At 38.8% G+C, this 26739-nt stretch overlaps 1 protein-coding gene across 2 annotated transcripts in view; it reads right to left on the bottom strand.

Annotated features, from left to right (window-relative positions):
* Window positions 1-26739, bottom strand: part of Rttn (rotatin) — a 181555-nt gene that overhangs the window by 26077 nt on the left and 128739 nt on the right. Inside the window, exons 36-42 of one of the 2 annotated variants that reach the window (XR_005089555.1) lie at window positions 25022-25211; window positions 22626-22716; window positions 18654-18807; window positions 11424-11561; window positions 10180-10397; window positions 2194-2299; window positions 1027-1135 (exon numbers count right to left, since the gene is read on the bottom strand). Coding sequence is in view for 1 of the 2 variants with exons in the window: in XM_028886849.1 (XP_028742682.1) it covers window positions 1038-1135; window positions 2194-2299; window positions 10180-10397; window positions 11424-11561; window positions 18654-18807; window positions 22626-22716; window positions 25022-25211 (995 nt within the window). In the remaining variant the exon portion in view is untranslated. The remainder of the gene's footprint in view (window positions 1-1026; window positions 1136-2193; window positions 2300-10179; window positions 10398-11423; window positions 11562-18653; window positions 18808-22625; window positions 22717-25021; window positions 25212-26739) is intronic. The other variant, XM_028886849.1, reaches the window with a different exon arrangement.

Below are 26739 nucleotides of genomic sequence, written 5' to 3'. Positions count from 1 at the left end.
CACATACACACTCACACACATGTCTGTGTGGGGGTGTGTTCATGTGAATGCAGTGCATCCAAAGACCAGAAGAAGACGTTGGATCCTCTGGAACTCAAGTCCTCTGAAAGAGTAGTATATATTCTTAAACAATGAGCCATCTCTCCACCTCCTTCTTGTTTTCTTAACAGTTTTTAAATAAAAACTATTCTGCACATTGATTCCCAGACTGGCTGAATCAGTTTGCAATCCCAACAACAGTGAATGAGTGTTTCCCTTTCCCTATATTGATGCCAGCATTTGCTGTCACATGTTTTTCTATTTGTTTGTTTTTTATAATTTTTTGAGACCTTTATCAATGAGCATTTCATCTATATAACTACTTCCCTTCTCTCTTATTATGTATATTAATTAGTATATTATTCATAATAGGTAGAATATATATTTGTATATTTAACTATTATTATGCACATGTACATTCATTTTCTGAAAAAAAGTAATATAAATGTAAATGTTACTGGTCATAATTATTGCGAGTCACAGGTAATATACAGCCACGATGTTATATTGTGTTTATTTGAAAGTACAATTTATATACACAGTCAAGCATTTCAATGCTAGAACAAACATCTGGGAATCATAGAAGGAGATTGCCTCATCAATCGCAGGATTCTGTGACCATGTCATTACAAGTGTTTATTCATGAGATAATAAATTTGAAATGTATGACTGTGCCTGACATATGAACATGTAATTAATCATGGTTGTTACAGATTTCAAGCCCTAGAGAACTTACACTTTTATTTATATATTCCATTGTATAAAATATTTTTGCAATATATCATGTGAATTATTTTTATCTGTGCATAACAAGAATGAATAATATGTAAGTCTCACTTAAAGATTTCCAAATGAGAATCTCAGTAATTTACTGCCTCTACCTATGTTCTAAGTCAGACACTGATTTTAACCTTGTGCTCTTTGTAGGCACGAGAGCAATGGAGATAGAGTCACTCTACCCATGTTCCCTTACATGAGAATTCAGACCTTGAAGTCACCTTTTTTTTCAGTGTTGCTTTCCCCGGCCTCAGAAAATCCAGGTTCAGTTGTGCATTGATATGCTTCATCTGCTCCATGCAGTTCTCTATGAGATTAGCTGAAAGAAAAAGGGGCCATTCCATTTATGAAGATGTTAAGGCTTCATATATTCAAGTCACTGAAAACCTGTACAAGTCTAATCTGTGAGAGAATAATGAATTAAAAGGGAAAAGAAGAGCACAACACTGCAGCCCGCTTGTTTTCATTTCCTAGTGAGTTTCCAGATTTACTTTATATATTCTGGCCTGCATGCTTCATCTTAGCAGCAAGTCATTAGTTGGATGGATGGGGTTTGTGTTCCTATTACTTTCTTTCACCTCTCCGACCTATAATCCCTGATGTCCAGAAGAGAAACCATCACCCTACACTTGATCTTAGCCAAAAGGCTGAGAAGTGTAAAAATTTATATAAAAATACTGTTCATTTGATATCATTGGTTTTACTGTACCATAAAAACTATGTTTGTATGTGTTAGAGATATAAAATGTGCTTGTATACGCTAATAATTATGAAGCTGAGTAATAGGTTAAAGCTTGAAATTTCTTTATATCTAGTCTCTAGAATAACAATCACTACATGTAAACAGAAACACAATCTACAAGCATCATCTTTGTATTATTGATTGATTGATTTTTCAGTACGGGGGGAGGGTCAAAGTCCAGGTCCTATGTTCACTAGGCACTTTATTCAGCGCCTACTCATTTTGTACTTTAAAAGCAATTCATGTGGGGATGGAGAGATGGCTGGGTAGTTAAGATGGTTAGCGTTTTGCTACTGCAAAGACCCTGAGTTCAGCTCCCAGCACCCATGTCAGGCAGCTCACAACAACCTTTAACTCCAGCTCTAAGGGATCCAATATCCTTTTCTGTCCTCCATAAGCAACTGCACCCATATGAACATACCCACAGACAAACATACATACACGCACATAATTAAAAATAAAATAAATCTTAAAATAAAGAAGTAAAAACAATGAATGATTACTGCTAAAAAAATTTTAAGTGTCATTGAGATTTTAGTATAATTTCTTTATATTTTTAGTTTAAGGAAAATTAAACAAGTAGTAGAAAATATGATTGTCAAGATGCCATATAAACAACTGATGGTGAAGATCACCTCTCAAAGCATGCTTCTGTGCTCGTCTGCTGACAGCCAGAAGTGACATCAGAGCATTTGCAGCAACTCTTTTCAGGACATCTTTGGGAGATTTTCCTTCATAGCACTGCAGAAAACAGACAAAACAGGAGAAAGGGGGTAATGCAGAGGGAGAGAAAGGAGAAGGAATAAATAACACTAAGGATGCTTGAAAGTAACATAGGAAATTGTATTATTTTATATTTACCTAAAATTATATATAATATCTATGCATATGTATATACATATACATAATTATATGAAGGTATGAGACTTGGAGTAATAATGCACCTCCCCAAGAACCACAGACCACCTAGTGAAAACCCCAGGACCAAGCACAAGAAATTCCTCTTGAGTTGGTTGGGCAGGGGAGTCCAAAAGACCCCTAACACAATACAGACTATTGCTATTGTCCCTTGTTGGAGCCCGGAATTTGAACATAAGGCCCTATTGCACTTCGGACACAGGACTTGGAGGAAATGTGACGGAACTGATCTGGAAGTTTCCTCCCCAAGGGCTTTCTCTCATTGTACCCCAAAGTGCCATGCAAACTGCAAGGAAGAAAAGTAATCTACAGTTCTATCTAGCTGTTAACACCAAGAAACATAACATCAACTAGGCTAGAAAGATATCCACAGTGCTGCGACAGTGGCACTTTCATCCTGGGTGTAGCCTACTTTGTCTGATTGTACCTACGGCCCTCAAAAGAGGGAAACCCATGCCTGCCACTGTAAACCTAGTCAGGTACCTGTGGCTGGAGAGGTCACAGACTCAAGATGAGTACCTTCTATTGCCATTTTCCCAAACTAACATAAATTCTAACTGCATTCTAAATGCATATCCTCATATCCACAAAACAGTGTAGCTTTCACCCCTATTAAAGAAGTTTCATTTTTGCATCAATTGGAGAATGACTAATGGTCAAAATGCAGAGAAAAAAGTGGACTTTGGGTTATCAGCCCAAATAATAAATCTACAATTCAACTTCTACATTTAAGGCTCAGAGAAAAGTCATGGGAGATGGGTACAAAAGATTGTAAGAGCCAGAGGCCCGAGATGCTTGCTGTTAATGAATCTCCTGGATGTGACAGGAAAAGTGCACCCACGAACTCTCAGCTATATGGTTGCCCAAACAAGACCACCATAATGACAATACAGGTTGACACCGACAAAGACAGGAAAAATTCCATGAGGTCCCACCCCTAGACAAAGAGCTACAGGTGGTTGATGACTGATGGGAGAAGAAAAATCAGTTTCCTTCACAGATGAGATTCCTCATAGGTTGTCTAATCTCAAATAAGCAGCCCTGTGTTCTGTCTCCTCATGTGGACACACAAGCAAAGCTAAATGGATTCAGTATGTTATATGTGTATGTGTGTACACAAATACACACTCACATATGTGTGTAAATATATCCATATATATGTAATAATAATAATGATTTCATGAATGGGAGGGTCACAGGAAGAGTAAAAGAAGGAGAGAGAAGGGAAGTAGTTATATAGCTGCAATGTTCGTTGATAAAGGTCTCAAAAAAGATTGTAAAAAACAAACAAATAGAAAAACATGACAGTGAATGCTGGCATCAATGTGGGAAAGGGAAACATTCATTCACTGTTGTGAGATTGCAAACTGATGCAACCAGTCTGGAAATCAGTGTGCAGAATCCTCAAAAAGCTAAAAGCAGTTCTACCATAATGCCAACTCTACACTCCTTGGAATATACCCATAGGACTTAACATCAACCTCCACAGATATTGTTCAGCCATATTCATTGCTACTCTATGCACAAAAGTCAGGAAATATAACAGTCTAGATGTTCACCAACTGATGAATGGATAATGGAAATGTGGTATGATTAAATAATGTAATATTATCACCTGTTAAGGAAAGGGAGATTATAAAATTTTCAGGTAAATGGATGAAGCTGGAAATAATCATTGAGTGAGGTAACCCAGATCCAGAAAGCCAAAGTCTAATGTTTTACCTCATGTAGATGTGAGCCTTGAATTTTTACATATGTCTGTTAAAACTGGAGTACCCCAAGAAGTCAGGAAACAAGTAAGGGGACATGGTTGAGAGGATTTTGAAGAGAGAGGAGACAGAACACAGGCAGAATGGAGAATGAGGTAAAATGGTGAGTAAGGAAGAAAGAAGGGTAAGTAGGGTGGAGGATGAGAGAACAGGGTAAAGGAAGGATATAGGGAGTGAACAACTAACACTAAAGACTTTTGAAAAATATATGGAGTTACCCTATAACAAGGGCAACAATGATGCTACTAGACACTACAGGCTAGCAAATAAAAGTCCAGTGCCAGGAATGTATTTTCTCATTTGGAGTTGTTGGTCATTGAGCTGAAGACAACACACACTCAAGTCATAGAACATAGAAAACTACAGCTGATATTCATCAGGAAAGTTTATCATTAATGGCTGGCTTTCATATAGCTGAAGTGTGTGATGCACAGAGGAGAAAGTAATCATCAATCTTACTGAGCTGTGAACCTTGTGATCTACAATGACCTACAATGCAGCAGATATAACCACTGTTACAATGTCATAGAAGAATCCAAACCACTTTCTGGTTGGATTTGAGACAGAACTTTTGATTGGCACTGTTAATAATGCCAAGAACCTAAGGCTAGCTGGCATAGGCTCTAGGAGAGAATCTATTGCTATTATTCTGCTAAATGGATACAGTATTAAAATGACTCCTAAAGATTTCTTGTTATACCCATATATTAGTGTATCTCTCCACCCTCGTAGATGTGAATAATACAAAGACCCACAGTTGGTCAACAAGAGAATGGCAGAGAGTGCTGAAACTTAAAGAAGATATCCATATCACACCCCATCCTCCAAAGGGATCATTTTGTCCCCTCTTCCATGATGATCCCTGAAGATAGGATCATCATGGAAGAGGGGACAAAAAGATTGTAAGATTCAGGCAGTGGACAACTTCAGAGAAAAACTGTTTCCTGGATACAACAGAGCAGTTGCACCTAAGAACTGATGTAGTGGGTAGCCATTCCAACTTTGATCTGGAAGTTCCAACCCCCATTGAGGCTTTGGTAACTGTCACGCCTACAAGGCGGGGGCCAAGAGAGGACCCTGAAGACCTGAGATCCCAATGTGCCGCCTCTCTTGTGTCCTGGACCCTGGACGCTGGAGGTAGAACAAGCAGAGTTCTCCAGAGAACACCGCCAGACTGCGCTACGTCTTCCCCAGACCCTGCAACCTACCTATGCCTTCATTTGTAATTTATGCCACTAAATAAACCTCCCTTTTAACTACGTGGAGTGGCCATAATAATTTAACCAATATCTGGCGCCCAATAAGGGGCATGACCCCATGACCCTGAGATTAAGAGTTTTATGCTCTATCGGCTGAGCTAGACAAAATCCCAGCAGGGAGAAGGTCAGGAAGTCCCATTCCTATCTGAGGAGGTACTGAAGGTTGCTGGAAGAGGGAGAGTCAGTTTTCATGAATGAGGTCTTGGAGCATGTGGTAGTTTAAATGAGAATGGTCCCCATAGGGGCACATGTTTAAAGACTTGATTCTCAGTTGGTGTAACTATTTAAAAAGGATTAGGAGATGTGGCCATATTGGAGGAGGTGTATTACTGGGGACAGGTTTTGAGATTTGAAAAGACTTGCACTCTTCCTAGTCACTCTCTCTGGCTCATAGTTGTGTCTTAAGGTGAGAGCTATCAGTTCTTGCTCCAGTGTCACCCCGGGCTGTCTGCCTGAGGTCATGTTCCCTACCATAATGGCCATGGACTCTAATCCTCTGAAACTGTAAGTCCCAAATAAACTCTTTCTACTAGAAGTTGCCTTGGTCATGATGTCTTATCACAGCAATAGAAAATAAACTAACACTGAGAGGGCATGCATGCTCTAATATCTGGCCCTACACCCGGGCACACATTGCACATAATGTCAGCACTAAATGGACTCTGTGGGTTTAAAATAAGAAATATATTGAATTGGGAGGGAATACTAGTGGCAGGGGTAGGCAAAGAATTAGAGAAGAGGGAATGGGGCGTGATTGGCTTGATAAAACCCAATATACATATGTGAGAAATTCTTAACCAATAAGAAAAAAGAATCAGAATCAAGAGATAAAAAAATATAACTACACACTATTTCTGTATGTATTCCCTATGATATAATTCTATAAAGTAGTCATTTAGAAGATATTCTGGGACATGACATTTTAATTAACTTCCTAATAATAATTTCCTATGAGATGAAAAATTTTAGAAGCAACTGAAACAAATAATGAAATCCTTTCATTTTGCATTTGAAGAACTGAATCATATGAATTAAATGATTTGACTAAGGTCCACATATGATATTCCTCTCAGAATAGTTTTATAGAGACTTTAAGTATTCTTTTGAAGAACATCAGGTTTAGGACACTAAACTACCTCCTGATATTTGAGCATGTGGCAAAACCCATAGCCTACATAAACATAGAGAAAAATACATATATCATCTATAATAATAGGTTGCCATTTAGTGCATTCTGATGATACTTTGGCTCACATGTATTATCCATAGGGCAAAGAAAACAAAGTTTTATAAGACTATCAATGTCCTGCCTTACATTAGACTCACGTTTTCTAGAATGTGTACACAAATAAAAGTCCTCTGTTCATTCCATCTTAAGCTTTCTCATTCCTTTCCTTTTAATAAATGCTATGCATCCATAGTCTATTGCTGATATGAACAAGAATAAGATGACTTATAAGGGAACATGTTTTCATGTTTCCATATCCACACAGAATGAATGGATGATAGTATCTTTTCTAATTTGGAAGAATAGAGAGGAAACACAGTCATTAGCAAAATCATGATAACCTATGGTTGAATAATACCTCATTTTTTTTCAAGGTTGTAACACCAAAAGGTATAAACAAGCTTTATAATAAATAACATTACAATGTTCTAAGGAAACAGAAGAGCAAGACAAATTTCAGTAAATCCTCTGTCATGGAGTTTTCACCAAATACCTTCCTATAAGCTGGCTCATCTTCACTGTGAATCTAATGGAATAGAGCACTGTTAGGAAAACAATATCCTCTTTGCCCTAGCTACAACTCTATTTCACCAGGTCCAGCAGGACTGGCTACAGGAAGAGGCTAGACTCTCTGAGTTTCTGGTCTTCTCAAAGAGGACAGAAGACAAAGGTTGAGCACATGATTCTTACAGCATTCTTCTCCTAGGGAAGTCATTTAAACCCCCAAGAGGAACACATGCTGATAAAAGCAAAGCTTGTTCTACCAGAAAACTGTTCTGATAAGGCCAAAGTTAGAAAATAAGTTACTATACTGGATGGAGGAATAACTTATGGAAAGGGATGAATTTTTTTTTTCTTGTTTGCTATACTCTTTAAAATGCAATAATCTCAGGGAAAAAAAAGTTTGTTAATCTGACAGAACCAGTGTAGCTGAAGTTTTCCTGTGTCCCCCCTGGCCCATGGTTAGGACAAATCTCTCACCCGCCAGTCCTGCAGCCACTTGGACCCAAGTAAACACACTGAGATATGAAACCTTAGACTTACAAATATAGGATAAATAGAATATCTTCTTTAATTTTGCCAAATACAAATAGACTAAATATTATAAATTGACTAGATATTGTAACTGTAATTCTTGCTTGATAATTGTTTTGTTATATGTAATTTTACTATATTAAAGTTAAAACCTTCCTTTTTGAAAAAAAGAAAAGGGGAAGTGCTGTGAAATTCACTCTGTATAAATAAAATGCTGATCGGCCAGTAGCCAGGCAGGAAATAAGTATAGGCAGGACAAGTAGAGAGGAGAATTCTGGGAACAGGAAGGCTGAGTCAGGAGATGCTGCCAGACACCATGAGAAGTAAGATGTAAAGTACCGGTAAGTCACAAGCCACATGGCAACTTATAGATTAATAGAAATGGGTTAATTTAAGATATAAGAACAGACAGCAAGAAGCCCGTCACAGCCATACAGTTTATAAGTAATATAAGTCTCTGTGTGTTTACTTGGGTCCAAGCGGCTGCAGGACTGGTAGGTGAGAGAGATTTGTGCTGACCACGGGCCAGGTGGGACACAGGAAAACTTCAGCTACACATCAGAGACAGCATCCAGTTTTTTGTTTTGTTTGCTTGTTTCTTTCTTTTTAAGATTTACCTTATGTGTATGTGTGTGTGCCAAAGTGTATGAACGTGCACCACATGCATCGAAGATTCCATGGAAGTCAATTAGAAGAGGCCCTGGACCTCCTGGACTGGAGTCATAGTGGCTGTGAGCCATCGTGTGAGGCTGGGAACTGGACCGAGGTTCTTTCCCAGAGTCATAAGTGCTTTACCCACTGAGCCATTTCTCCAACCCAGCATCTCGTTCTTCACTGGGAGAGGCTGAGAGGATGCCAGTAAGGCAGCAGCTACAGGGGAACTATGGCCTCACTCAAATGCTGAGCTCCTAGAGGAGACCAAGCTTCTGAAGCAAACAGCTTCTGGAGGCAGATGAGGAAATGTAGGAGGCTGTCAGGATTCTTAGCTGTACTGAGAAAGCAACTAGATTTCATAGGACAGAGAAAAAAAGTGCCCCCACGGAGCCCTGTAAATCTTCCATGCATCCTTTAGCTGGACCAGAGAGTATCTCCTTCTGTCCTCTTGCTGTTGCTTTTAATTAAATTTCCATTAATGTACAAAGAAATGGCTTTCACTGTAACATTTTCTTTCTTTCTTTTCTTTTTTTTTTTTTTTTTTTTTTTTGGTTTTTTCGAGACAGGGTTTCTCTGTGTAGCTTTGTGCCTTTCCTGGAACTCACTTGGTAGCCCAAGCTGGCCTCGAACTCACAGAAATCCGCCTGGCTCTGCCTCCCGAGTGCTGGGATTAAAGGCGTGCGCCACCACCGCCCAGCTTTCACTGTAATGTTTTCATACATGTCATTAACACCCCATTACTCTCCCCTCTCCCTCTTTCTTGCTGGTCCAGCTCTACCTAGAAGCAGCACACCCTTCTGCCTTTATGACATCCATTTCCCTCTCACTTCTGCTTTTCTACCAGCGTTTCTTCATTCCAACAGTTAAGGCTGGAGTTAAAAATGTACAAGTAGTCACACCAGAAACATCTTCCTGAGGATAGTCCTCACAATCAAGAGGACAGAAAAACCTCCAAACTCAAAGCAGCAAAGGGACCACCACAAATCAGCAGAGGGAACAATGGTGTGAATTCCATCTAGCTGACGTACAAATCCTTCATACATGATTCCACCTTTCCCACCTTTCAAGAGGTGATACAAATCATAAGATGGCATTAAAAGGCTCCCCAACCCATCCCTGAGTCAGTGTCTCATATGTCTGATGCTGGCCTTGAACACCTCCTATGACCTTGAACTCTTGCTTCTCTTGCCTCTACCTCCTGAGTGCTGGAATTTCAGGTGTATGTTACCATACCCAGTGTATGTAGTTGGAACACAGAGAATTACACATGCTTATGCAAGCACTCTACCAAACTACACTTAAGGTAAGCTAGCCCTTATGCCCGGGACCATAATGTCAGACACTCAAATGGCTGAGACAGGAAGATCATAATTTCAACGTTAGCCTAGATTACAGGGTGAGTTCAAGGCCAGCATGGGCAACTTAGAATTAGTCTCAAAATAAGAGATAAAACAAGGAGCTGGGGCTACAGCTTAGTGACAGAATAGAATGTCTGCATAATGTCACACACACACACACACACACACACACACACACACACACACACACACACAGCTTTACATGAGGTAATTCTTAAAGTTCTATCTATACTTGTTAATCTATTTATAGTTTTGTATTTTATTGTTTACCTAATCAAAAACTAAACATTGATTACTTAATAAGATTGAAAATTTTTAAATTATGAATACTGAAAGTGAATTCCCTTAAAGATATATAAAGTCTAGAAAACAAACAAAAACAAATCAAGAAATCACACACCTGAAGAATTGTTTCATTAAGTCGCTCTGAAAATTTAAGACTTTCCGGAGTTCCATCAAGAAGAAAAGCCACTGTTGGGGCCTGGCATGCGTTTGTTCTGTCCTTGTCCTGCAGACGCCTCTTTTCCTCCTCCGCCAAGAGAACAGACAGGAACTGGAGGCTGGCAATACTCAAGGCAGGGGACCTGACTGACAAGCCCACACATCTGCACAATGTATCTAAAGGGAGAACGATTTCAGGTTCAAATGTTTGAAAACTTCAAAATTAAGGAGTGAATTATTCAGATTCGTCTTAGTAGTTAAATTTATAGCATTCTTATTTTTAATGATGCAAAGCTATCAATAGCACACGGATAAGAAATATCAAGTTTTAAAGTCAGTATTAAGGCAATATACTGAGTTAAATCTATTTAATTTTTCACTATGTGAGTGTTTTTGTATATATACACAGACAATGCATGGATGACTGCTTTGAGCTAACATCTAAAGTTCTGAAAATTTTTAAATTCTGAATTTTTATTTCAGTGCTATGAAAATGTTAGCCAGAGCTTGGAGATATGGCTGAGGTATGGTTCAGCACTTGTCTAGCATGTATGTGGCTCATATGGAAGCCTCTATTTTATGTTTCCTAAAAATATATTTTAAAAATAATTAAATAAAATGAATATTAAAAAGACTAGCAAATGTTAGATATAAATACTATGTAAAATCTTGCTATGCTAAAATTTATGAGACTATAAAGAAATCAAAGTTTACTACCTTAAAAAATAGTCACTTACTTATATTAATGAGAAATAAAAAATAAAAAAAAACCCTCATTTTTGGTATTTTTATGCTATAAAAATGTCTTGACAAAATATAATATTTTAGAACTTCTCAAGCTTTATATGAAATTCCATGTATGTACATTTAACACAGAATGCTTATAGCAAAAAAGGCCTGATTTTTATGGGAAGAAAAATAAATCTAATTGTTTTATAAACTTAACATGTGTGTTTTCATGAAACCATAGACTTTTCTTCTTACTTGGTTTTTGGCATACTGAAATTTATTGCAATTTTTCAAATCTGCATTTTGGGGGAAAGGAGGGTCATCACCAGTACTGATAATTCTCAAGTCAAGAGTCCTGCAATTCTTTCATATGCCATGCCATAACTACATGAAAAATTTACACATTTAACTGGGAATAAAGACTTATCTTATTTTTGTTAGGTGAAAGACCCAATCATTCAATGATCTTCTTACCAATCACTGCCTCCCAGTGCTCGGCAAGAGTTGAGGTAATAAGAAGAAGGGAAACAGCACTAGCTTTCCTCAGGAGTGTGGCCAGAAGGTCAAATAAGTGTGTCCATGTGCGATGAAAAGCCAATACTAACTGTACATCTGTAAAATTAACCAAAATACTTCAAGTTATTAACAAACGAACTCTTCAGAAATATATAACTCCGCACACACACTTGTCAAAAAGAAAAGCAATAATTGCCCAGTGGCTCAGGTGCAGGACACACCAATCAGAAGAGTGACCTCCCTGCCAGCTGAACTGTCCCACTCCCTGGATTCTGTTCCCAAGGCCCATTCCAGTGCTCAAGAAACGCAATAATCAGTATTTTCCTAGTTAGGGTTTTTATTACTATGATAAAACACTATGACCAAGAGCAACTTGGGAAGGAATGGGTTGAAATAAACCCATAGATTTCAGCTAACAGTGACATCTTCAAACGCTTCAGAGATCTACAGAATATGGCATTTAAAATGTTTTAATAACTTAGAAAATTTTCTTTTTGTTATGACTATGAGACATGTCGGTTCCTGGCAGTACCAATCTACTCCAGAGAAAATATGGGCATTGAAGAAACTGCATATGGAGTTAACTTTCATTGTGGCCAAAGTTAGCCACTGGAAAACAAAGTATCTTCGAATCAACTGCTGACAACAGGACAAAATGGACAGACAGGACATGAAACAAAGGACTACTGATTCTTTCCAAAACAAGTGTGGTTATGGCTTTATCAAAAGGCATCTTCTGAGGCCAGGACAAAGTGGCCTTCGCAATCCGGAAAAGGTACAGTGCCCTTTTCTTCGAAGGCAGCTTAACAGACAGTGGGCCGATGGCTTCTGTTGTGCAGTGGAACGGCAGCTGAAACAGTTATTCTTGAAGAGTAACTAAGCTCACACTTCTCAATAGTAGACTGGCATTTAATAGAAGGATATGAAGAAAAACAGGATGCTGAGATGAAGCTACACACACACATAGCCAAGAAGAATGGACAGCTGAATTAAAAAAAACATCAACAATTTCCAGAATTTAAAAATCCTGAATCATGACAGGACACTAGTGGAATTCAGGTGTTTCTGGTACATGGACTGCTCTCACCCAATGTGAGGTCAAACTATTGACCTTGTGTACATCCTACTTCACAAATGAGTCTGTCAGATATGCTAAGCCTATAGGCTGAAGATGATGCCCCAACACTGCGGAAAAACCTCAGGTGACTGTCCAGGGAGCTGGCAATTTCTGTCAACCCACATTTTTTTTTTTTGGAAGCTACTCTTCCTGTTTTTATTTTTTATTAGGTAATATTATTTCCTTCTTGGGTCTCTAAGGGAGTTGAAGACTAATTAGTTATAGTTGAAGATTAGTTAGGATAGAAAGTGGATTAGGAGCCGGGCGTTGGTGGCGCACGCCTTTAATCCCAGCACTCGGGAGGCAGAGCCAGGCGGATCTCTGTGAGTTCGAGGCCAGCCTGGGCTACCAAGTGAGCTCCAGGAAAGGCGCAAAGCTACACAGAGAAACCCTGTCTCGAAAAACCAAAAAAAAAAAAAAAAAAAAAAAAAAAAAAAAGAAAGTGGATTAGGTACATTTTGGACTTACCAAAATAGGATAGATAATGGAATTATTTTCTCTGAATTTGTCAAATACAAATGGACTAGACATTGTTATTACTTGTATATATGGTATATAGTTATTGTACTTTTGTATATAGTTTTTCTTATGTTAGTTATAACCTTTTTCCTTTTTTCTTTTTATTAAAATACAAAAGGGGAGCCGGGCGGTGGTGGCGCATTCCTTTAATCCCAGCACTCGGGAGGCAGAGGCAGGCGGATCTCTGTGAGTTCGAGGCCAGCCTGGTCTACCAAGTGAGTTCCAGGAAAGACGCAAAGCTACACAGAGAAACCCTGTCTCGAAAAACCAAAAAAAAAAAAATACAAAAGGGGAAATATGGTGATATTTTAATTGTACTGAAATGTGATTTTATTTGTATGTTAATAAATGAAGTTGCTTGGGGGTCAGAGCAAATAGCAATCCATAGCAGAAACTGGGCGGTGGTAGTGCACGCCTTTAATCCCAGTTCTTGAGAGGTAGAGCTAGGCGGATCTCTGTGTGTTCAAGGATAAAGCCAGCATGGAGATACATGCCTTTAATCTCAATACCAACCATAGAAGACCTGGAGGTCTGTATAGATGGGCAGTAACAAGGAGGTCATGTGGTTGGGTTTACAACCAATGAGAAGGCAGACTAGAAAGTCAATAAAAAAGACAAATAGACAGGAAGGAGGTCTCTTGCTGAGGAGGACAAACAGCAGTGAAGGGTAAGGTTTTTAGCTCTTAGCTATTGCTCTGACCTCTTGGGCTTTCATCTTTGCATTGGCTCTGTGTTTCATATTTAATAAGATGGTTACACCTACAGTGACACATCATCATCTATCACTAAGGAAAGTCAGGACAGGAACTCAAACAGGCAGGAACTTAGAGGCAGGAGCTGATGCAGAGGCCATGGAGGAGTGCTGTTTACAGGTTTAATCCTCATGCTCAGTCTGTTTCCTTATAGCGCCCAGGACCACCTGTCCATGAATGGCACTGCCCACAATGATCTGGGCCCTCTACATCAACCATCAAGCAAGAAAATGCACCATAGGCTTGCCCCAGACCAATGTAATGGTGGTATTCTCTCAATCAAGGGTTCTCTTCCCATATGACTCTACTCCGAGTCAAGCATAAAAATCAGCCTGCACAATTATCCATGAACTACAATTAATTTCATTTTTTTCTACTGCTTCTTAAAGGTATGTCCCTCCACCCTTCTACAAAATCACACAAGCCATCCTCTCATTAAAATATGGTCAACAACAATCAGAAATTGTGATACAGTAAATATAAACTACAATTTCAAAACTGCACAGTAGGCACATTATAAAACATGACAGTGTCTATTTCTGTGAAACAAACTTTCCTCTTATTTTCTTTATTTCCTCTAGCATCTCTGTGCAGAGATGAAAAGGAAAGCACAATGTGCTAAGGTCAAGGCAGAAGAGAAAGAAAACTTTCTTTGAAGAGCCAAGCAAAGAATTATTCCACAAAGAAAGCTACACTACAAAGTGGACTGAGCACGGCTGCCTGTGTGGACCCCATGTTAGAGAAGTTGACCTTCCACAGTGAGGGTGCTGTCTGTGTAAACGGAAGTTGGACAGCAGTGGCTGTCTCGGGAATCTCTCCAGTGACACCTTTGCAGTTCTGTCACCATTCATCAAACTTCACTAAAGTAAGCTAGAGACACTGTCTAGGCATTCCTCAGCACCAACGAGGTGCTTGGAGAGAGAACCTTTCAAGGATTCAGGTCACAACCAGTCCCAGGGCTCCTCAACTATCATATCACTAAACTCACTAAGAGGTATTTTAGATGTTTGCTCATTGCCAATCCCATAAAAATTTAATTCCAAATATATGCTGTGTACTCACATATTCATGTACTACATGCATATTTGTAGTACCCCTTTAAAAATTCATAAGTACTCTTTTTATTCAATAAAGGCTTAGGAATGGTAAAATATTTAAGCTGGAAGGTAAATTTAAAATGTTATTAACATTTAACTTTATTACTGTACTTACTAAATATTTTAGTTGAATTTTTTTTTGCATATTATAAGGAATTGAATTATATATTTGAATTAACAAATCATATAAATATATAGTATACTTATCGATATAAATATCTAACATACTTGCATATACTAGAAATATATGGAAACAGAAATATAGCCAAAGTTTAATAAAAATCATTCACAATTTAGTTTCTAAGAAAACAATTTTAAAATACTTTCCTTAAGATAGATTTTTAATGAACATTTATACTTTTGCAAGATACAAGAAAAAAAACTTAGCTGCTAAATGTACCTTCAGATATTATTGATAATTTTGTCTTGCAGTACTTTTTGTAACTAATCATAGGATTAAATAGTTCTTTACGATAAAATACATAGGAGGAACAATAAAAAATATCTGTAGGGCCACAGTAGTAGTCACACCACCTCTTGTCAGGTGTACTAGATCAAGTGACTCATCATCTTCATCATAGTTTGGTGCACTCAGGTTGCAATGCTTTGCACATCTTCATGAACTTAATGTCAGTGTTGGTCAAGTAACAGCCACAAAAATCCTACATGAGAAATTACTAAATAAAAAGAATTCATGAGGTATAACTTGACTCTGTTAGATCATCATTGTAATATCTAACTCACCCGCTTCTCATAAGAATCAATTTTATTATTGTTAAGACTGCAGTTTAACCTACAAAGCATAATTAAATTATTGCTACCATGAAGTAAATTTCTAAGCATGATACTATTGTAACTCAAACACAGAGGTAATTTTAACATGGATATAAATGATGCTGAGGACTGGACTTGATCAGGGTTGTTGTAGAATATTACTTTAAGTTTGTATTACATTTGTTTATGCTGTGAAACATTTGTTTAATGATGCAAAGATGTGTTGCATTCTTTTATATTGCATTTGTTTAACTCTGTACTTTGCCTGTCTAAAACACCTGATAAAGAACTGAATGGCCAATACCAAGGCCGGAGAAAGGATAGGCGGGGCTGACAGATAGAGAGAATAAACAGAAGGAGAAAAAGAGGGATGAGGGAGAAGAAAGAAGGATCATGGAGCAAGAAAAGAAGGGGCCAGACACTCAGGCACACAGCCAGATATGGAGTAAGGAGGAAAGAAAAGATATACAGAGACAGAGAAAGGTAAAAGCCCAGAGGCAAAAGGTGATGGAATAATTTAAGTTAAGAAAAACTGGCAAAAAAACAAGCCAAGCTAAGGCCAGGCAATTATAAGTAAGAATAAGTTTCCATGTGATTTATTTGGGAGCTGCATGGCGGGTGGGGTGTGTGTGCAAAAGATCAAAGAGATAAGAGTATAAGAGTAAAAAGGAACCAATAACACAGGATCATGGCATCTTTTACTTTCACACCTCAAAGGCACAGCAAATCCACACAATTCACAGGACTAAATAAGAATAAATTGAAGTCAGGACTGATGGTATATGTCTGTAATTCCTGATTAACTAAGAGGCTGAAGCAAAATGATTTCAAGTTCAAGGGCAGCCTGTGCTACAGGATTAGTTCAAGCCAGGGTAGACAACTTATCAAATCACCATCTCAAGATAAAAAAAATTAAAAATAGGTTGGACTTTTCATAGTGTCCCACATTTCCTGTGCACCTCTGCATAAGGGAGACAGCTGTGTAGCTGGATCTTGATGCAGCAAGGAGGGGCTTGGTCCTGCCTTAACTGAATGTAAGCTTAGCTGTACCCTCATGGGAGAACTTACCCTGTTGGAGGAGGGGATGAGGGGTAGGTTGCGGGTGGAGGGAAGGTTGGAGGGGGAGGGAGGAGGGATGAGAGAGGGATCTGTGGTTGGTATGTAAAATGAATAAAAAAAAAATAGGTTGGAGAGGTAACTGAGCAGCAAATTGCTTACCTAATTTGTACTAGGCCCTACATAAATCTCTGGGCTATGGAGGAAAATGAGTGAATGAATGAAAAGAAAGTCAATGAAGTGATCAGTTACATTATTATAAATGATTTATATTTAAAATAAATATATTCATATATGATCCTATATATTTGATAATTACCACTGATAAATATAAACACATATATCTGTCTATAAAATTCAGGTTTGGCACATATAACCACTATACTATTCACTCAACCCTATATTTTTGTTTCAATTTTCTTACTACTAACCATTAAATTCAGTTTTCAACATAAAGTAGGTCTCAATATTTTAAGAGCTTATGAAATGTTCATATTATATGCACTGACTTATACCTGTAACGGTCATTTGGCCCTAACCACAAATATAAAAATAGTACTCCAAGCTCACTGCAGACTGTAGCATGTGTTTCAGCTGACAGACAGAAGAGACTTTTGGTCCAATTTTTTAAGCTACTCATCTGCCCTAAGTTTCTCCTGGAGCTACTTCAAATCATTCTAATTATAAAACATACCTTCAAAACCTCCCAAAATACTGGGAGAGTTGGTGGGGGGTCACCTGGAGGAGATTAAGATTTGCTCCCTCAATATTGTTCACTTCTCATCTACACTATAAAAACAAAACATAGCTAAAGTCCCTATTGCCGAAGACACCATGTACTTTGGACACAGGACCCAGAGAATCAGAGCTAGATCTGACCTGAAAGCCTCTTCTCTGAGGACACATTTCCTGGTAGCAGAAGGCCCCATTCTAGTTTTCAAAGGTGGGAAGCAAGCAATCGTCCTAACCAGCTAAGGTGCCTATGAACTACCACAGTGACTAGCATGGCACAATAGCTCTAAGGATATACAGTTCTGCCACCCATACTTTGGTGGTAACCAGCAGGTCTCTAATGGATTTCCTCCACAAGAAGAAAATAATGCCTACTACTGTAACCCTAGCCAACTATCCAAGGCTAGTGAAGTCATGGATCTTGTACGAAAACCTATAGCTGCCAATTTACTAAAACAGCACAATCCCTAACTGCATTCTAATATTTGGCCTTATACTCACAAATAAGTATAGGCCTCACCTCTCTGCAACAAAAAGAAATGCTTCATTGCAACAGATGGAAATCATTACAGAAAACCACATTTGATCAAAATTCAGAGACCAAGAGATTGTGTGGAGCCCAGTCCAAACTGATACATCTACCATACAACACCTGTCCCTAAGACTCAGGTACCACTGCAGAAGAACAAGACGAAAAGATTGTAAAAGCCAGAGGAACAAGAAGTTCGCTGTAAGATTTTATCTCCTAGAAATGTCAGAGAAGCTGCAACCATGAAGTTTCATCAGCATGACTGCCTAAAGACCTAAAGGACAATACCAACAGACATGCTAGAATGGAAGGGGGGAAATCTCATGGGATTCAACCCTAGACAAAGAACTAAAGTCATATATGGAATATTGATAGTGGGAGAAATAGTCTTCCTCAGGGAAGAACTCCCAAATTGTTTACCGAATGGCCTATCCTGAAATCATATACAGATCAGTAACATTATACAAACTCAGCAGGTTATGAAAGATAACAGAGGCCATGAATCTGAAAGATAGTGGGGGATGGAGACATGGGAAGAGTAGGAGGGAAGAAAGGGTAGAAAGAAAACGATGTGGCTATATTTTAATTTTTTAAAAATTTAAAAAAACTTACCTAATACATCTTTGGTGCACACAATGAGAACTCGGATGACATTAGTGACAAGAGGTTTCAAGAGCTCACCCTGTGTCACAAGGTTAGGATCTACCAACAGACAGGACTGCAGAAGCTGGGACAAAGAGGACAGGTATTCCAAGAGAAAGGAAGCCTATTTACAAAAAGACATAGAATACAATGAGTAAGTAGATCTCATGAAAAGTCAATCTCAGTGGCATCATGGTGTTTTACTTTTCTATGTGTTGTAAGAAATTACTTCTTCATAAAATACACTTAATAAAGCACTAAAAAGCACTCATTATAAATTATGTGCTATAAACTTAATATGAAGTAGCAAAGCACAGTTTCTAATACTAGAAGTATGTCAATAATGGTTACATCAGCACTATCAACTATACCACCAGTAAATAAAGTAGTATTTCCAAAGCTGAAATCAGTATTTCATTTAAAGAAAGTCTTTATATTTTTAAAGTAGGAACCAATATCCTAAAAGAAGCACAGAGGATATTTAAAGCCAAAGTAAACTCATTTTAAAGAGAACTCTGCTTACAAAAATATTCCTCAAAGTGCAAAAGAATGGAAGAAAATACATCTATCCTAACAGCCCAGCTAATGTTATCAATAAAATTTATTTTTGCTTTTAGTTATCCTTCAGTATAAAAACAATATTCTTAAATGTAAGGGGAAAAATTAAAAAACTATCTTTGGAATTTTCTTAATGCTGATACTATAAGTAATACCCGGTAAATGTTCTTTTCAAACTTCCTCTGGACAGACAGCAGTTAAAGAATATGTCTTATATAGTTACTGTTCTTAAGCAGTACATCCTTATAAGGGAATTTTATAGAGCTATGCTGAGGTCAGTTTCTATGTCTTTTCACTCAGTCTGATGCTGTGAGAACATAATTAAGAGTTGGGAACTGGTCTCCATTTCTGGAGGTGTGCATGTCTCTATGGTACACAGCCTCAAACCTTTTAAAAACAATTGTTCTCTTACTTCTTCTATGAGTTTGAAATTCCATTATAGAATATGCTAGCTTATTTATATTATATAAAAGTATATGTAACTTTATCCTTCGCAAATTCCTTCTACAGATTTTGAAATTTAATTTGCTTATTTCTATAACACTTTTGTTGTTCTTTTATATTGTTGGAGACAGGGTCTAATGTAGTCGGGGCTATCCTAGGACTCACCACACACCTGAGGTTGACCTTGAACTTCTGCTCCTCCTACCTCCATTTCCCAAGTGCTGGGATTACAGGCATGTACCATGAGACTCAGCTCTGTTAAGTCTCTGTAATCTCCATTTTATGCCCTATTAAAGTTATAGCAAGTCTAACCTATGGATACTGTAAATATTATAATCAAGCCAGTGAGAAACATGAGAGAAAAACTGAATTATTTTGTAAATTAACCATTTAAGATTAAATATTGATATAGTTAATTAACTATCTTTTTCTATTTATAACCTTCTTAAAAACAAACCAACCAACAAACAAACATAAAGCAACAAAACCCAAAAACCTGCCAGTCACATACTGCAACACACTCTTGCCTGCAGCTGACTGTAACCCCACTACCAGCATTCTGCACCATGCTCTGCCTCTGACATCTATGTCTGTTCTCCTTTTCAGCCTTCTCTGCTCTGTTCTGACCTTCTATAGGTTTTTTTTTTTTTCCCTGACCATTCTGTAGCAACCACTCTGTCAGGGTCCAGCCCCGACCTGTCAAAGGGTTCTCGAATGGAGAAGTGAGGAACTGAGAAATAATAGGCAGAAATATAGACATAGACGAAGAAAAAGAGACACAGGATAGCTTCGGGAGAGCTCTGGGTCAATACCACAGATGCGTGGAGTTTATTCATGATGGGCTTTTTATACATTAGCAAGGGGAGGGGAAAAAAACCTCCCCCTTTCAAGGTCAAGGTATAAAGTACCAACAAGTGTAGGCCCTTTAAAACACTTGGTAACCATGCCTTTCGCCAAATCATCCTATTATGCAGCCTTGCTGGGCAAAGCAAGCTCAGACTTTCTGACCTTCAGTAAGGCCTTACTAGGGGGTCTCTGTGGGTCCCACACTGCTCCCCTTGTGACACGCCCTTTTTACCCAATGAATGTCACTCTTTCTTTCCATACCATTTGTTACTATCTGGTCCCATACTTCACTTTTATATGTGCTTCTATCTGTCTCTTGCACCTAATCCATAGATTCCTTATGGGCACAGATGTTTGCTTTGTATCAACAGCAACTAGAACAGAATCTGGTAAATGTTAGAGAATTTTCTGAATTCTTGTGCAAACAACAATGTACAAGCATCAATTCACATAAGCAGACAGCACAGTGGATCAGAGTGTGCTCTGGAACCAACCTGCATGGCCAACTTTCCTTGCTCTGCTCAGTACTGTGTGAAATCCCTCAACCGCCACCATTTCCTTTGTAACGTTACAGCAATGATCTCTCATGTGATTTTTGTGCATGTGTTTACTCAGACATGGATCCATCAGTGTCTGCCACTGCTCTCATGGAACTACACTGCCACTCAAGACACAACTGCAGACAAGGTCTGCCCTCGTTGCTAACTGTGCTTTCCAGCCTCGCCTCCCCCACAGATTCCGCTCCAGTAATTCTGGACTCCTCGCTGTTTCTTGGACAGACCAACCACACTGTGACCCAGAGACTTTGCTAAGCCTACAGGACCATCTTTTTCACTTCAAACCACATGTCATGATTGGGAAGGTTTTCCCTGGACACTAAGTACAGGCCTCTGCCTCACTATCTGGTGTTGCCCCTTGCTTTATCTTTTCTTCTGAAATGCTTGTCATCCTTAGATATACATGGATTTGCTATCCATTCTCTAAATACAAGGGGAGGTCTTTAACAACTTAAGGGAGATTCTAAACCAGAGAAGGTATTCAGTGAAGATTTTTCAATTGTACCAACAAAAGAGTAAAGAGAACATATATCTTGTGAATCAGCTGATTTAATAAAAACACTACACTAGAAAGAACGTGTGCTTCAAAAATGGCATGCAGAGTATTTCCAAGATGTCCTAGAGGCCTTCTATGTTCACAGAATGCAACACAAATAATACTTCACTTTCCACTTTTCATCCCTTACCCACACAAAACAAATGGGATGTTAAATTTGGGCCTTGAAATAAAATTTCTAGTAGCAGCAACTATATTGGAAATTGCTAAGCATATTTTACATACAGAATTAGGCAAGCACCCCCAAATTTAGTGAAGAGCTGTGAAGAAAAAATTAAAATTTTTCACCTTGTTTTGAAAATATACATGATGTTTTTAGTTTTTTTTGTTTGTTTTGTTGAGAACAAGGTCTCACTACATAGCCCTGGCTATCCTGGAAATCACTATGTAGACCATGCTGATCTTGAATTCACAGAGATCCACCTGCCTCTGCCTCCCGAGTGCTGGAAGGTTCAGCTGGACTGTAGTGGTACACACCTTTAATCCCAAAACTCAAAAAGCAGAGGCAGGTAGATCTCTGTGAGTTTGAGGCCCTCCTGGTCTATCGGGTGAGTAAGTTCCAGGATAGCCAGAGCTACACAGAGAAACCCTGTCATGAAAAGTAACAACAAAAAGACATGTTAGTCTAACAATTTCAACCTAGGTGAAAATAACAGATATACTAGAGATAGCCTAAAATAATGAGTAAATGGAATATACCAGTGCCCCTTTATATAGTGGTTCTCAAAGAAATTTGATTAAACATTCATAACTGATTAAACGATGGAGTTAGGAAAAGTATTCATTGTTCTTTTCTTCCATCCCAGTTTCTCTATTAAAGGTAAAATTTTTCATAACCTAGTTCAAAAAGCATGCAATACCACATATATCCTAAGAGATTTCCAACTTTTTCTTATGGTTGGATTTCCTCAGAATTTGTTGTTTGGCCCTCCAGGCAACGAAACCCATGATAAAAATGAGAGGCAGACCCGAGCTCCTTACCTGAGCCTGAGAATGTTCAACAGCAAATGATAAGGGTGGCGGGGTCTTGAGTTCCTGGATGCACATCTCTATGACAGAGGCATCCACAGTACTGTCAAGGATAAAGAATACCCCATCCATAGTTACTATGCTTTTTATTAAAGACAAAACATCACAATTTGAAGTGTGAATATAAACCTGAATATAAATAATGAGAAAGGACTTTTACAAGTAAATAAAATATTTAAGGTTCCCCAGAGTATTTCAGAAAATAGGAAAATGTTGTGTCAGGCAAGTGTGAAAAACAGAGAATTCTAAAAGTGAAACTCTCACAGTTAGCGTCAGTTGTCAGTTTGACATATCTGAACAGAGGCAAAAACAACTGAGGAACTGCCTCCATCCTACTGTCCTGTGGGCATGTCTGTAGAGCATGCTCTTAATTGCTATTGATGAGAGTGGGCCTATCCCACTGTGGAAGGTGCTATCCCCAGGCAAGTGCACCTGATGGTTGAAGGCAGCTGAACATGCTAGAGGGAACAAGCCAGTAAGCAGCACTCCTCCATGGTCTCTGCTTCAGTTCCTGCCTCCAGGTTCCTGCCTCAGCTTAGCTCAGCTTCTCTTGACAATGATGGCCTGTAACCTGTACGCCAAATGAACCCTTTGCTCCTCTAAGTTGCTTTTGATCAGTGTTTTATAGCAAAAGAAAACCTAGGTGTAGACAAAATTCTAAACAGTCTCAGTAAATAAGAAACATAGAGCCAAATACAGAGGTAAATAGTCACGACTACCTCATCTTACCACCTTGCCACCATTGTTTCCCCAGAGAGAGACCTTCTTCCTGTCTGACTTGTGTTTTTATTGCCTTTCTGTTTTGCTTTCTCATTGGCTCTAAGCCCAGCCACATGACCTCCTTGTCACTGCCTATCTATACAGACTTCCAGGTCTCTATGGTTGGTACTAGGATTAAAGGCTTGTGTCACCACACTTGGCTGTGTCCTTGACCACTCAGAGACTCTGCCTGCCATGTGGTCAGATTAAGGGCGTGTGCTACCACTGCCTGACTTTTGCTTAATGGCTATTTGACCTCTGATCTCCAGGCAACTTTATTTATTAACATACAAATAAAATATCACATTTCATCACAAATAAATTATCACCATACCTAGGACGGAAAGGAAGAATTTTTTTTTTCAGTTCTTTCTTCATATCCCAGAAAAAGAGAAGGTAGTATGGCTTAACAAAGATAAGAAAGACATTTCTGACAGCACTGTTCAGTAGTAAAAAGAGAGAATGAAAGAGGAATGGACATATGCACGTGGTTAAAAGAAGGCAGACATGCTGGGCTAGAGTAGCTGGATGTTAGGAAGAGAGAAGTCACATTCACCATATGCAGGTATACTACAGACACTAATTTTTCTCACACTCATCACTTTAAGCTGGGGTCAGCAACAACCCTCTAGAGGATAAAGCATGTTCAATACTACAACACTATGCAAGGAATGAACTATAAACTTAGATATGCCTAAACATAATAGCCAAAGTTTTGCCACTATGCTAAAAACATCATCAGACACTCACTAATATTAGGAAAATGAAAAATTTAAAGAATCAAGTCATTGTTTCCTTAAATTTTACCAGAATATTTCTGATGAGTTTAGTTTCCCATAACAAAATGCATCCAAATAAAATTCTGTAGGGAGCCGCCATTCAAAGATGGCGCTGGCTTCCTGGTAGCCTAGCTGTAAACTCCATATTTGGCTATGCTCTCAGGACTATGTGTCCTGTGACCTGCGCATGCGCGGGTATGGTAATCGACCTTATGTCCTCAGCCTATCCCGTGGCTCCCCGTGCTTGCATTCTGGCGGGACCCAATCACAGTACGGCACGTTTGCCTGATTCCCTATATAAGCAGCGGCATTTTAGTCCTTGGGGCTCCTCACCTCCCGTTCTCCCTTAACCAACAGGCGCTCCAATAAAGTGTGATCTGAGAAGAATCATTGCATGGTGGTCGTTCTTCCTCGCTGGTAGAGGAGCTCGCCGCAAAATTCAACAGTGATTTTCAACCTGGGAACATTATTCTGATATGACTGCTAGAGTCAGGAATCTTCAACCTCCTTCATGTCCAATGAAAAATTAGCAGGGGATTATACTACATGCCTTGTCTGTGCTAGAAGGCACATAAGATTTAGAACCATCTCAATTCTTTAAATTGAAGAAAAAAGTCTTTTTAGTCTAAATAATAAAGCTAAGAAGCCAATAAAAGTACAGAACAGAGGGAGGAAATAACAACAGCAACTGTGAAGACAACTGGCAGAAGTAAAAGCCTGGAACTTAGTGCGTGTAAGAACAAATGCGAATACACTGTCAGGCACACACGGTCTTGTGTTCACTCGTCTCTACTCCCATTTATCTCTTACCTACAGAGAAGCTCTATGAGGCGGGCTTGTTGAAAAGCACTTGCAGCTTCTCTAGGAGTAACTGCCAAGAGGTTGTCTAAGAGGCTACAGACCGCTGACAGGAGAGACGGGGTAACAAGCGTGCACTGCTTGTGCATAGGAGCAGACAGCGGCGAGTCACGAGGGCACACGGGTCTGGTTTCACATTGACCTGTGATTTATAATAGAGTATAAAAATTATTCAATTTATCTGGTGGTTATTAACAAAATTTACAACTTCTCATAACACAGGAAAGTTCCTAAAGAAACAGAGGTAGGTGGTTGGTTAATTCTCATAATTGCATGGCTCAGCTTAACCTTGGAGCTAGGGAAATTGACTGCTTCTCTTCTTAACTCCCATCCCCCGTGAGTGTACATGTGCGGGCACAGAAGGACTCAACATGCACACATACACGAATACATGTGTATGTCCTGGGAAAGAGTAATATGAGCCAAGGCTACAACACAGTCTTTTTTTCCCCCCTGAAATTCTAGGGGCCAGAATGTTCCCAATTTCCAAAGACTTTGGGATTTTAGACAAGCACTAGGGTACAGTTGACTGTACATTCTTCAACACCTCCAATGGGAGCGTAGACATTCTTTGAACTACTTCTGTAGAGAAGCAAGCACAGTCATAACAGGGTGAATCAAGCAGTGATCAGGACTGCAAAGCAGCATCAGTCATTGGGTGTGGGCCAGTAGACACCTGTTGACTTCTGAGAAAATCTGATTGACAGGAACTGTGGATTTTAGGTAAGGACTGTGGACCTTTACTAACTGAATCAAATGTGCCTCAACAATTTTTCTTATTACTTTCAGTCCTTGTTTATTCTTTTGAGAAAACATTTTGAATTAATTCCCACTGAAGAAAAAGCAAGAGTATAAGGAATTTTGAACTAAATATTTTACTTATCTACCTACCTGCCCTGGAACCTTTTATTTTATGAATTGTTTGTAATTCACAGATACATGCTTCCTTAATAATTTCTGAAGATGGAGTCACAGTCTTTAATTACTCTAGCACCATTAGTAAAGTCAGGGAATTAACACAGATACTGTCTAATATCTAACTACAGACCTTTTCTAAATTTTGTCAATCATTCCACAAATGTTCTGAAGAGCAAGAGAAAAAAAGTAACCTATTTGAAATCCCGTTTTGCATTTAGTTAACATGGTTCTGCTTTCTAAATTGGTCGAGTTCCTTGGTCCTGTTCTCTTTCCTGACCAAGACAATTTTATGGAGAATCTTTCTGAGGTTTCCTCACGATCAGATTCTCTGCACATCTTATCATGGGATATGACTTCTATTTCCCACTACTGGAGATACAAGCTTTGACTGTTTAACTAAGCAGTGCTATGGTTAGAATGAGTGTCTTGCACAGGATCCTGTTGCGAGTCACCAAACCCAATTGACGGCTCTGGAAACTTTGGGAGGCAGGACCTACTTAAGGGGAGCGGGTCACTAGGACAAGGGGTGAGGGAGGTTCCTGGAGATATCTTGTCAATGGCCCCTTCCTGTTTCCCTCTCTACTGTCTGTCATGATGTGAATAGTTCCTGCCACTCAATCCACTCCAATGTGCTGATGGAGTCCTGTGGGCTGAAACCTCTGAACTTCCTCCGTTTACACTGTTCTTTCAAAGAATTTGCTTGCAATGGCATAAATGTTACTGAGACAGGTAGTGTCTAATAGGTTCCATAA

This window comes from Peromyscus leucopus, chromosome 19 (assembly GCF_004664715.2).
Source record: "Peromyscus leucopus breed LL Stock chromosome 19, UCI_PerLeu_2.1, whole genome shotgun sequence".
In the NCBI taxonomy this organism is placed as follows: domain Eukaryota; kingdom Metazoa; phylum Chordata; class Mammalia; order Rodentia; family Cricetidae; genus Peromyscus; species Peromyscus leucopus.
Note: the sequence above shows the minus strand (reverse complement) of the source record. Positions and strands in the feature narration are given on the sequence as shown.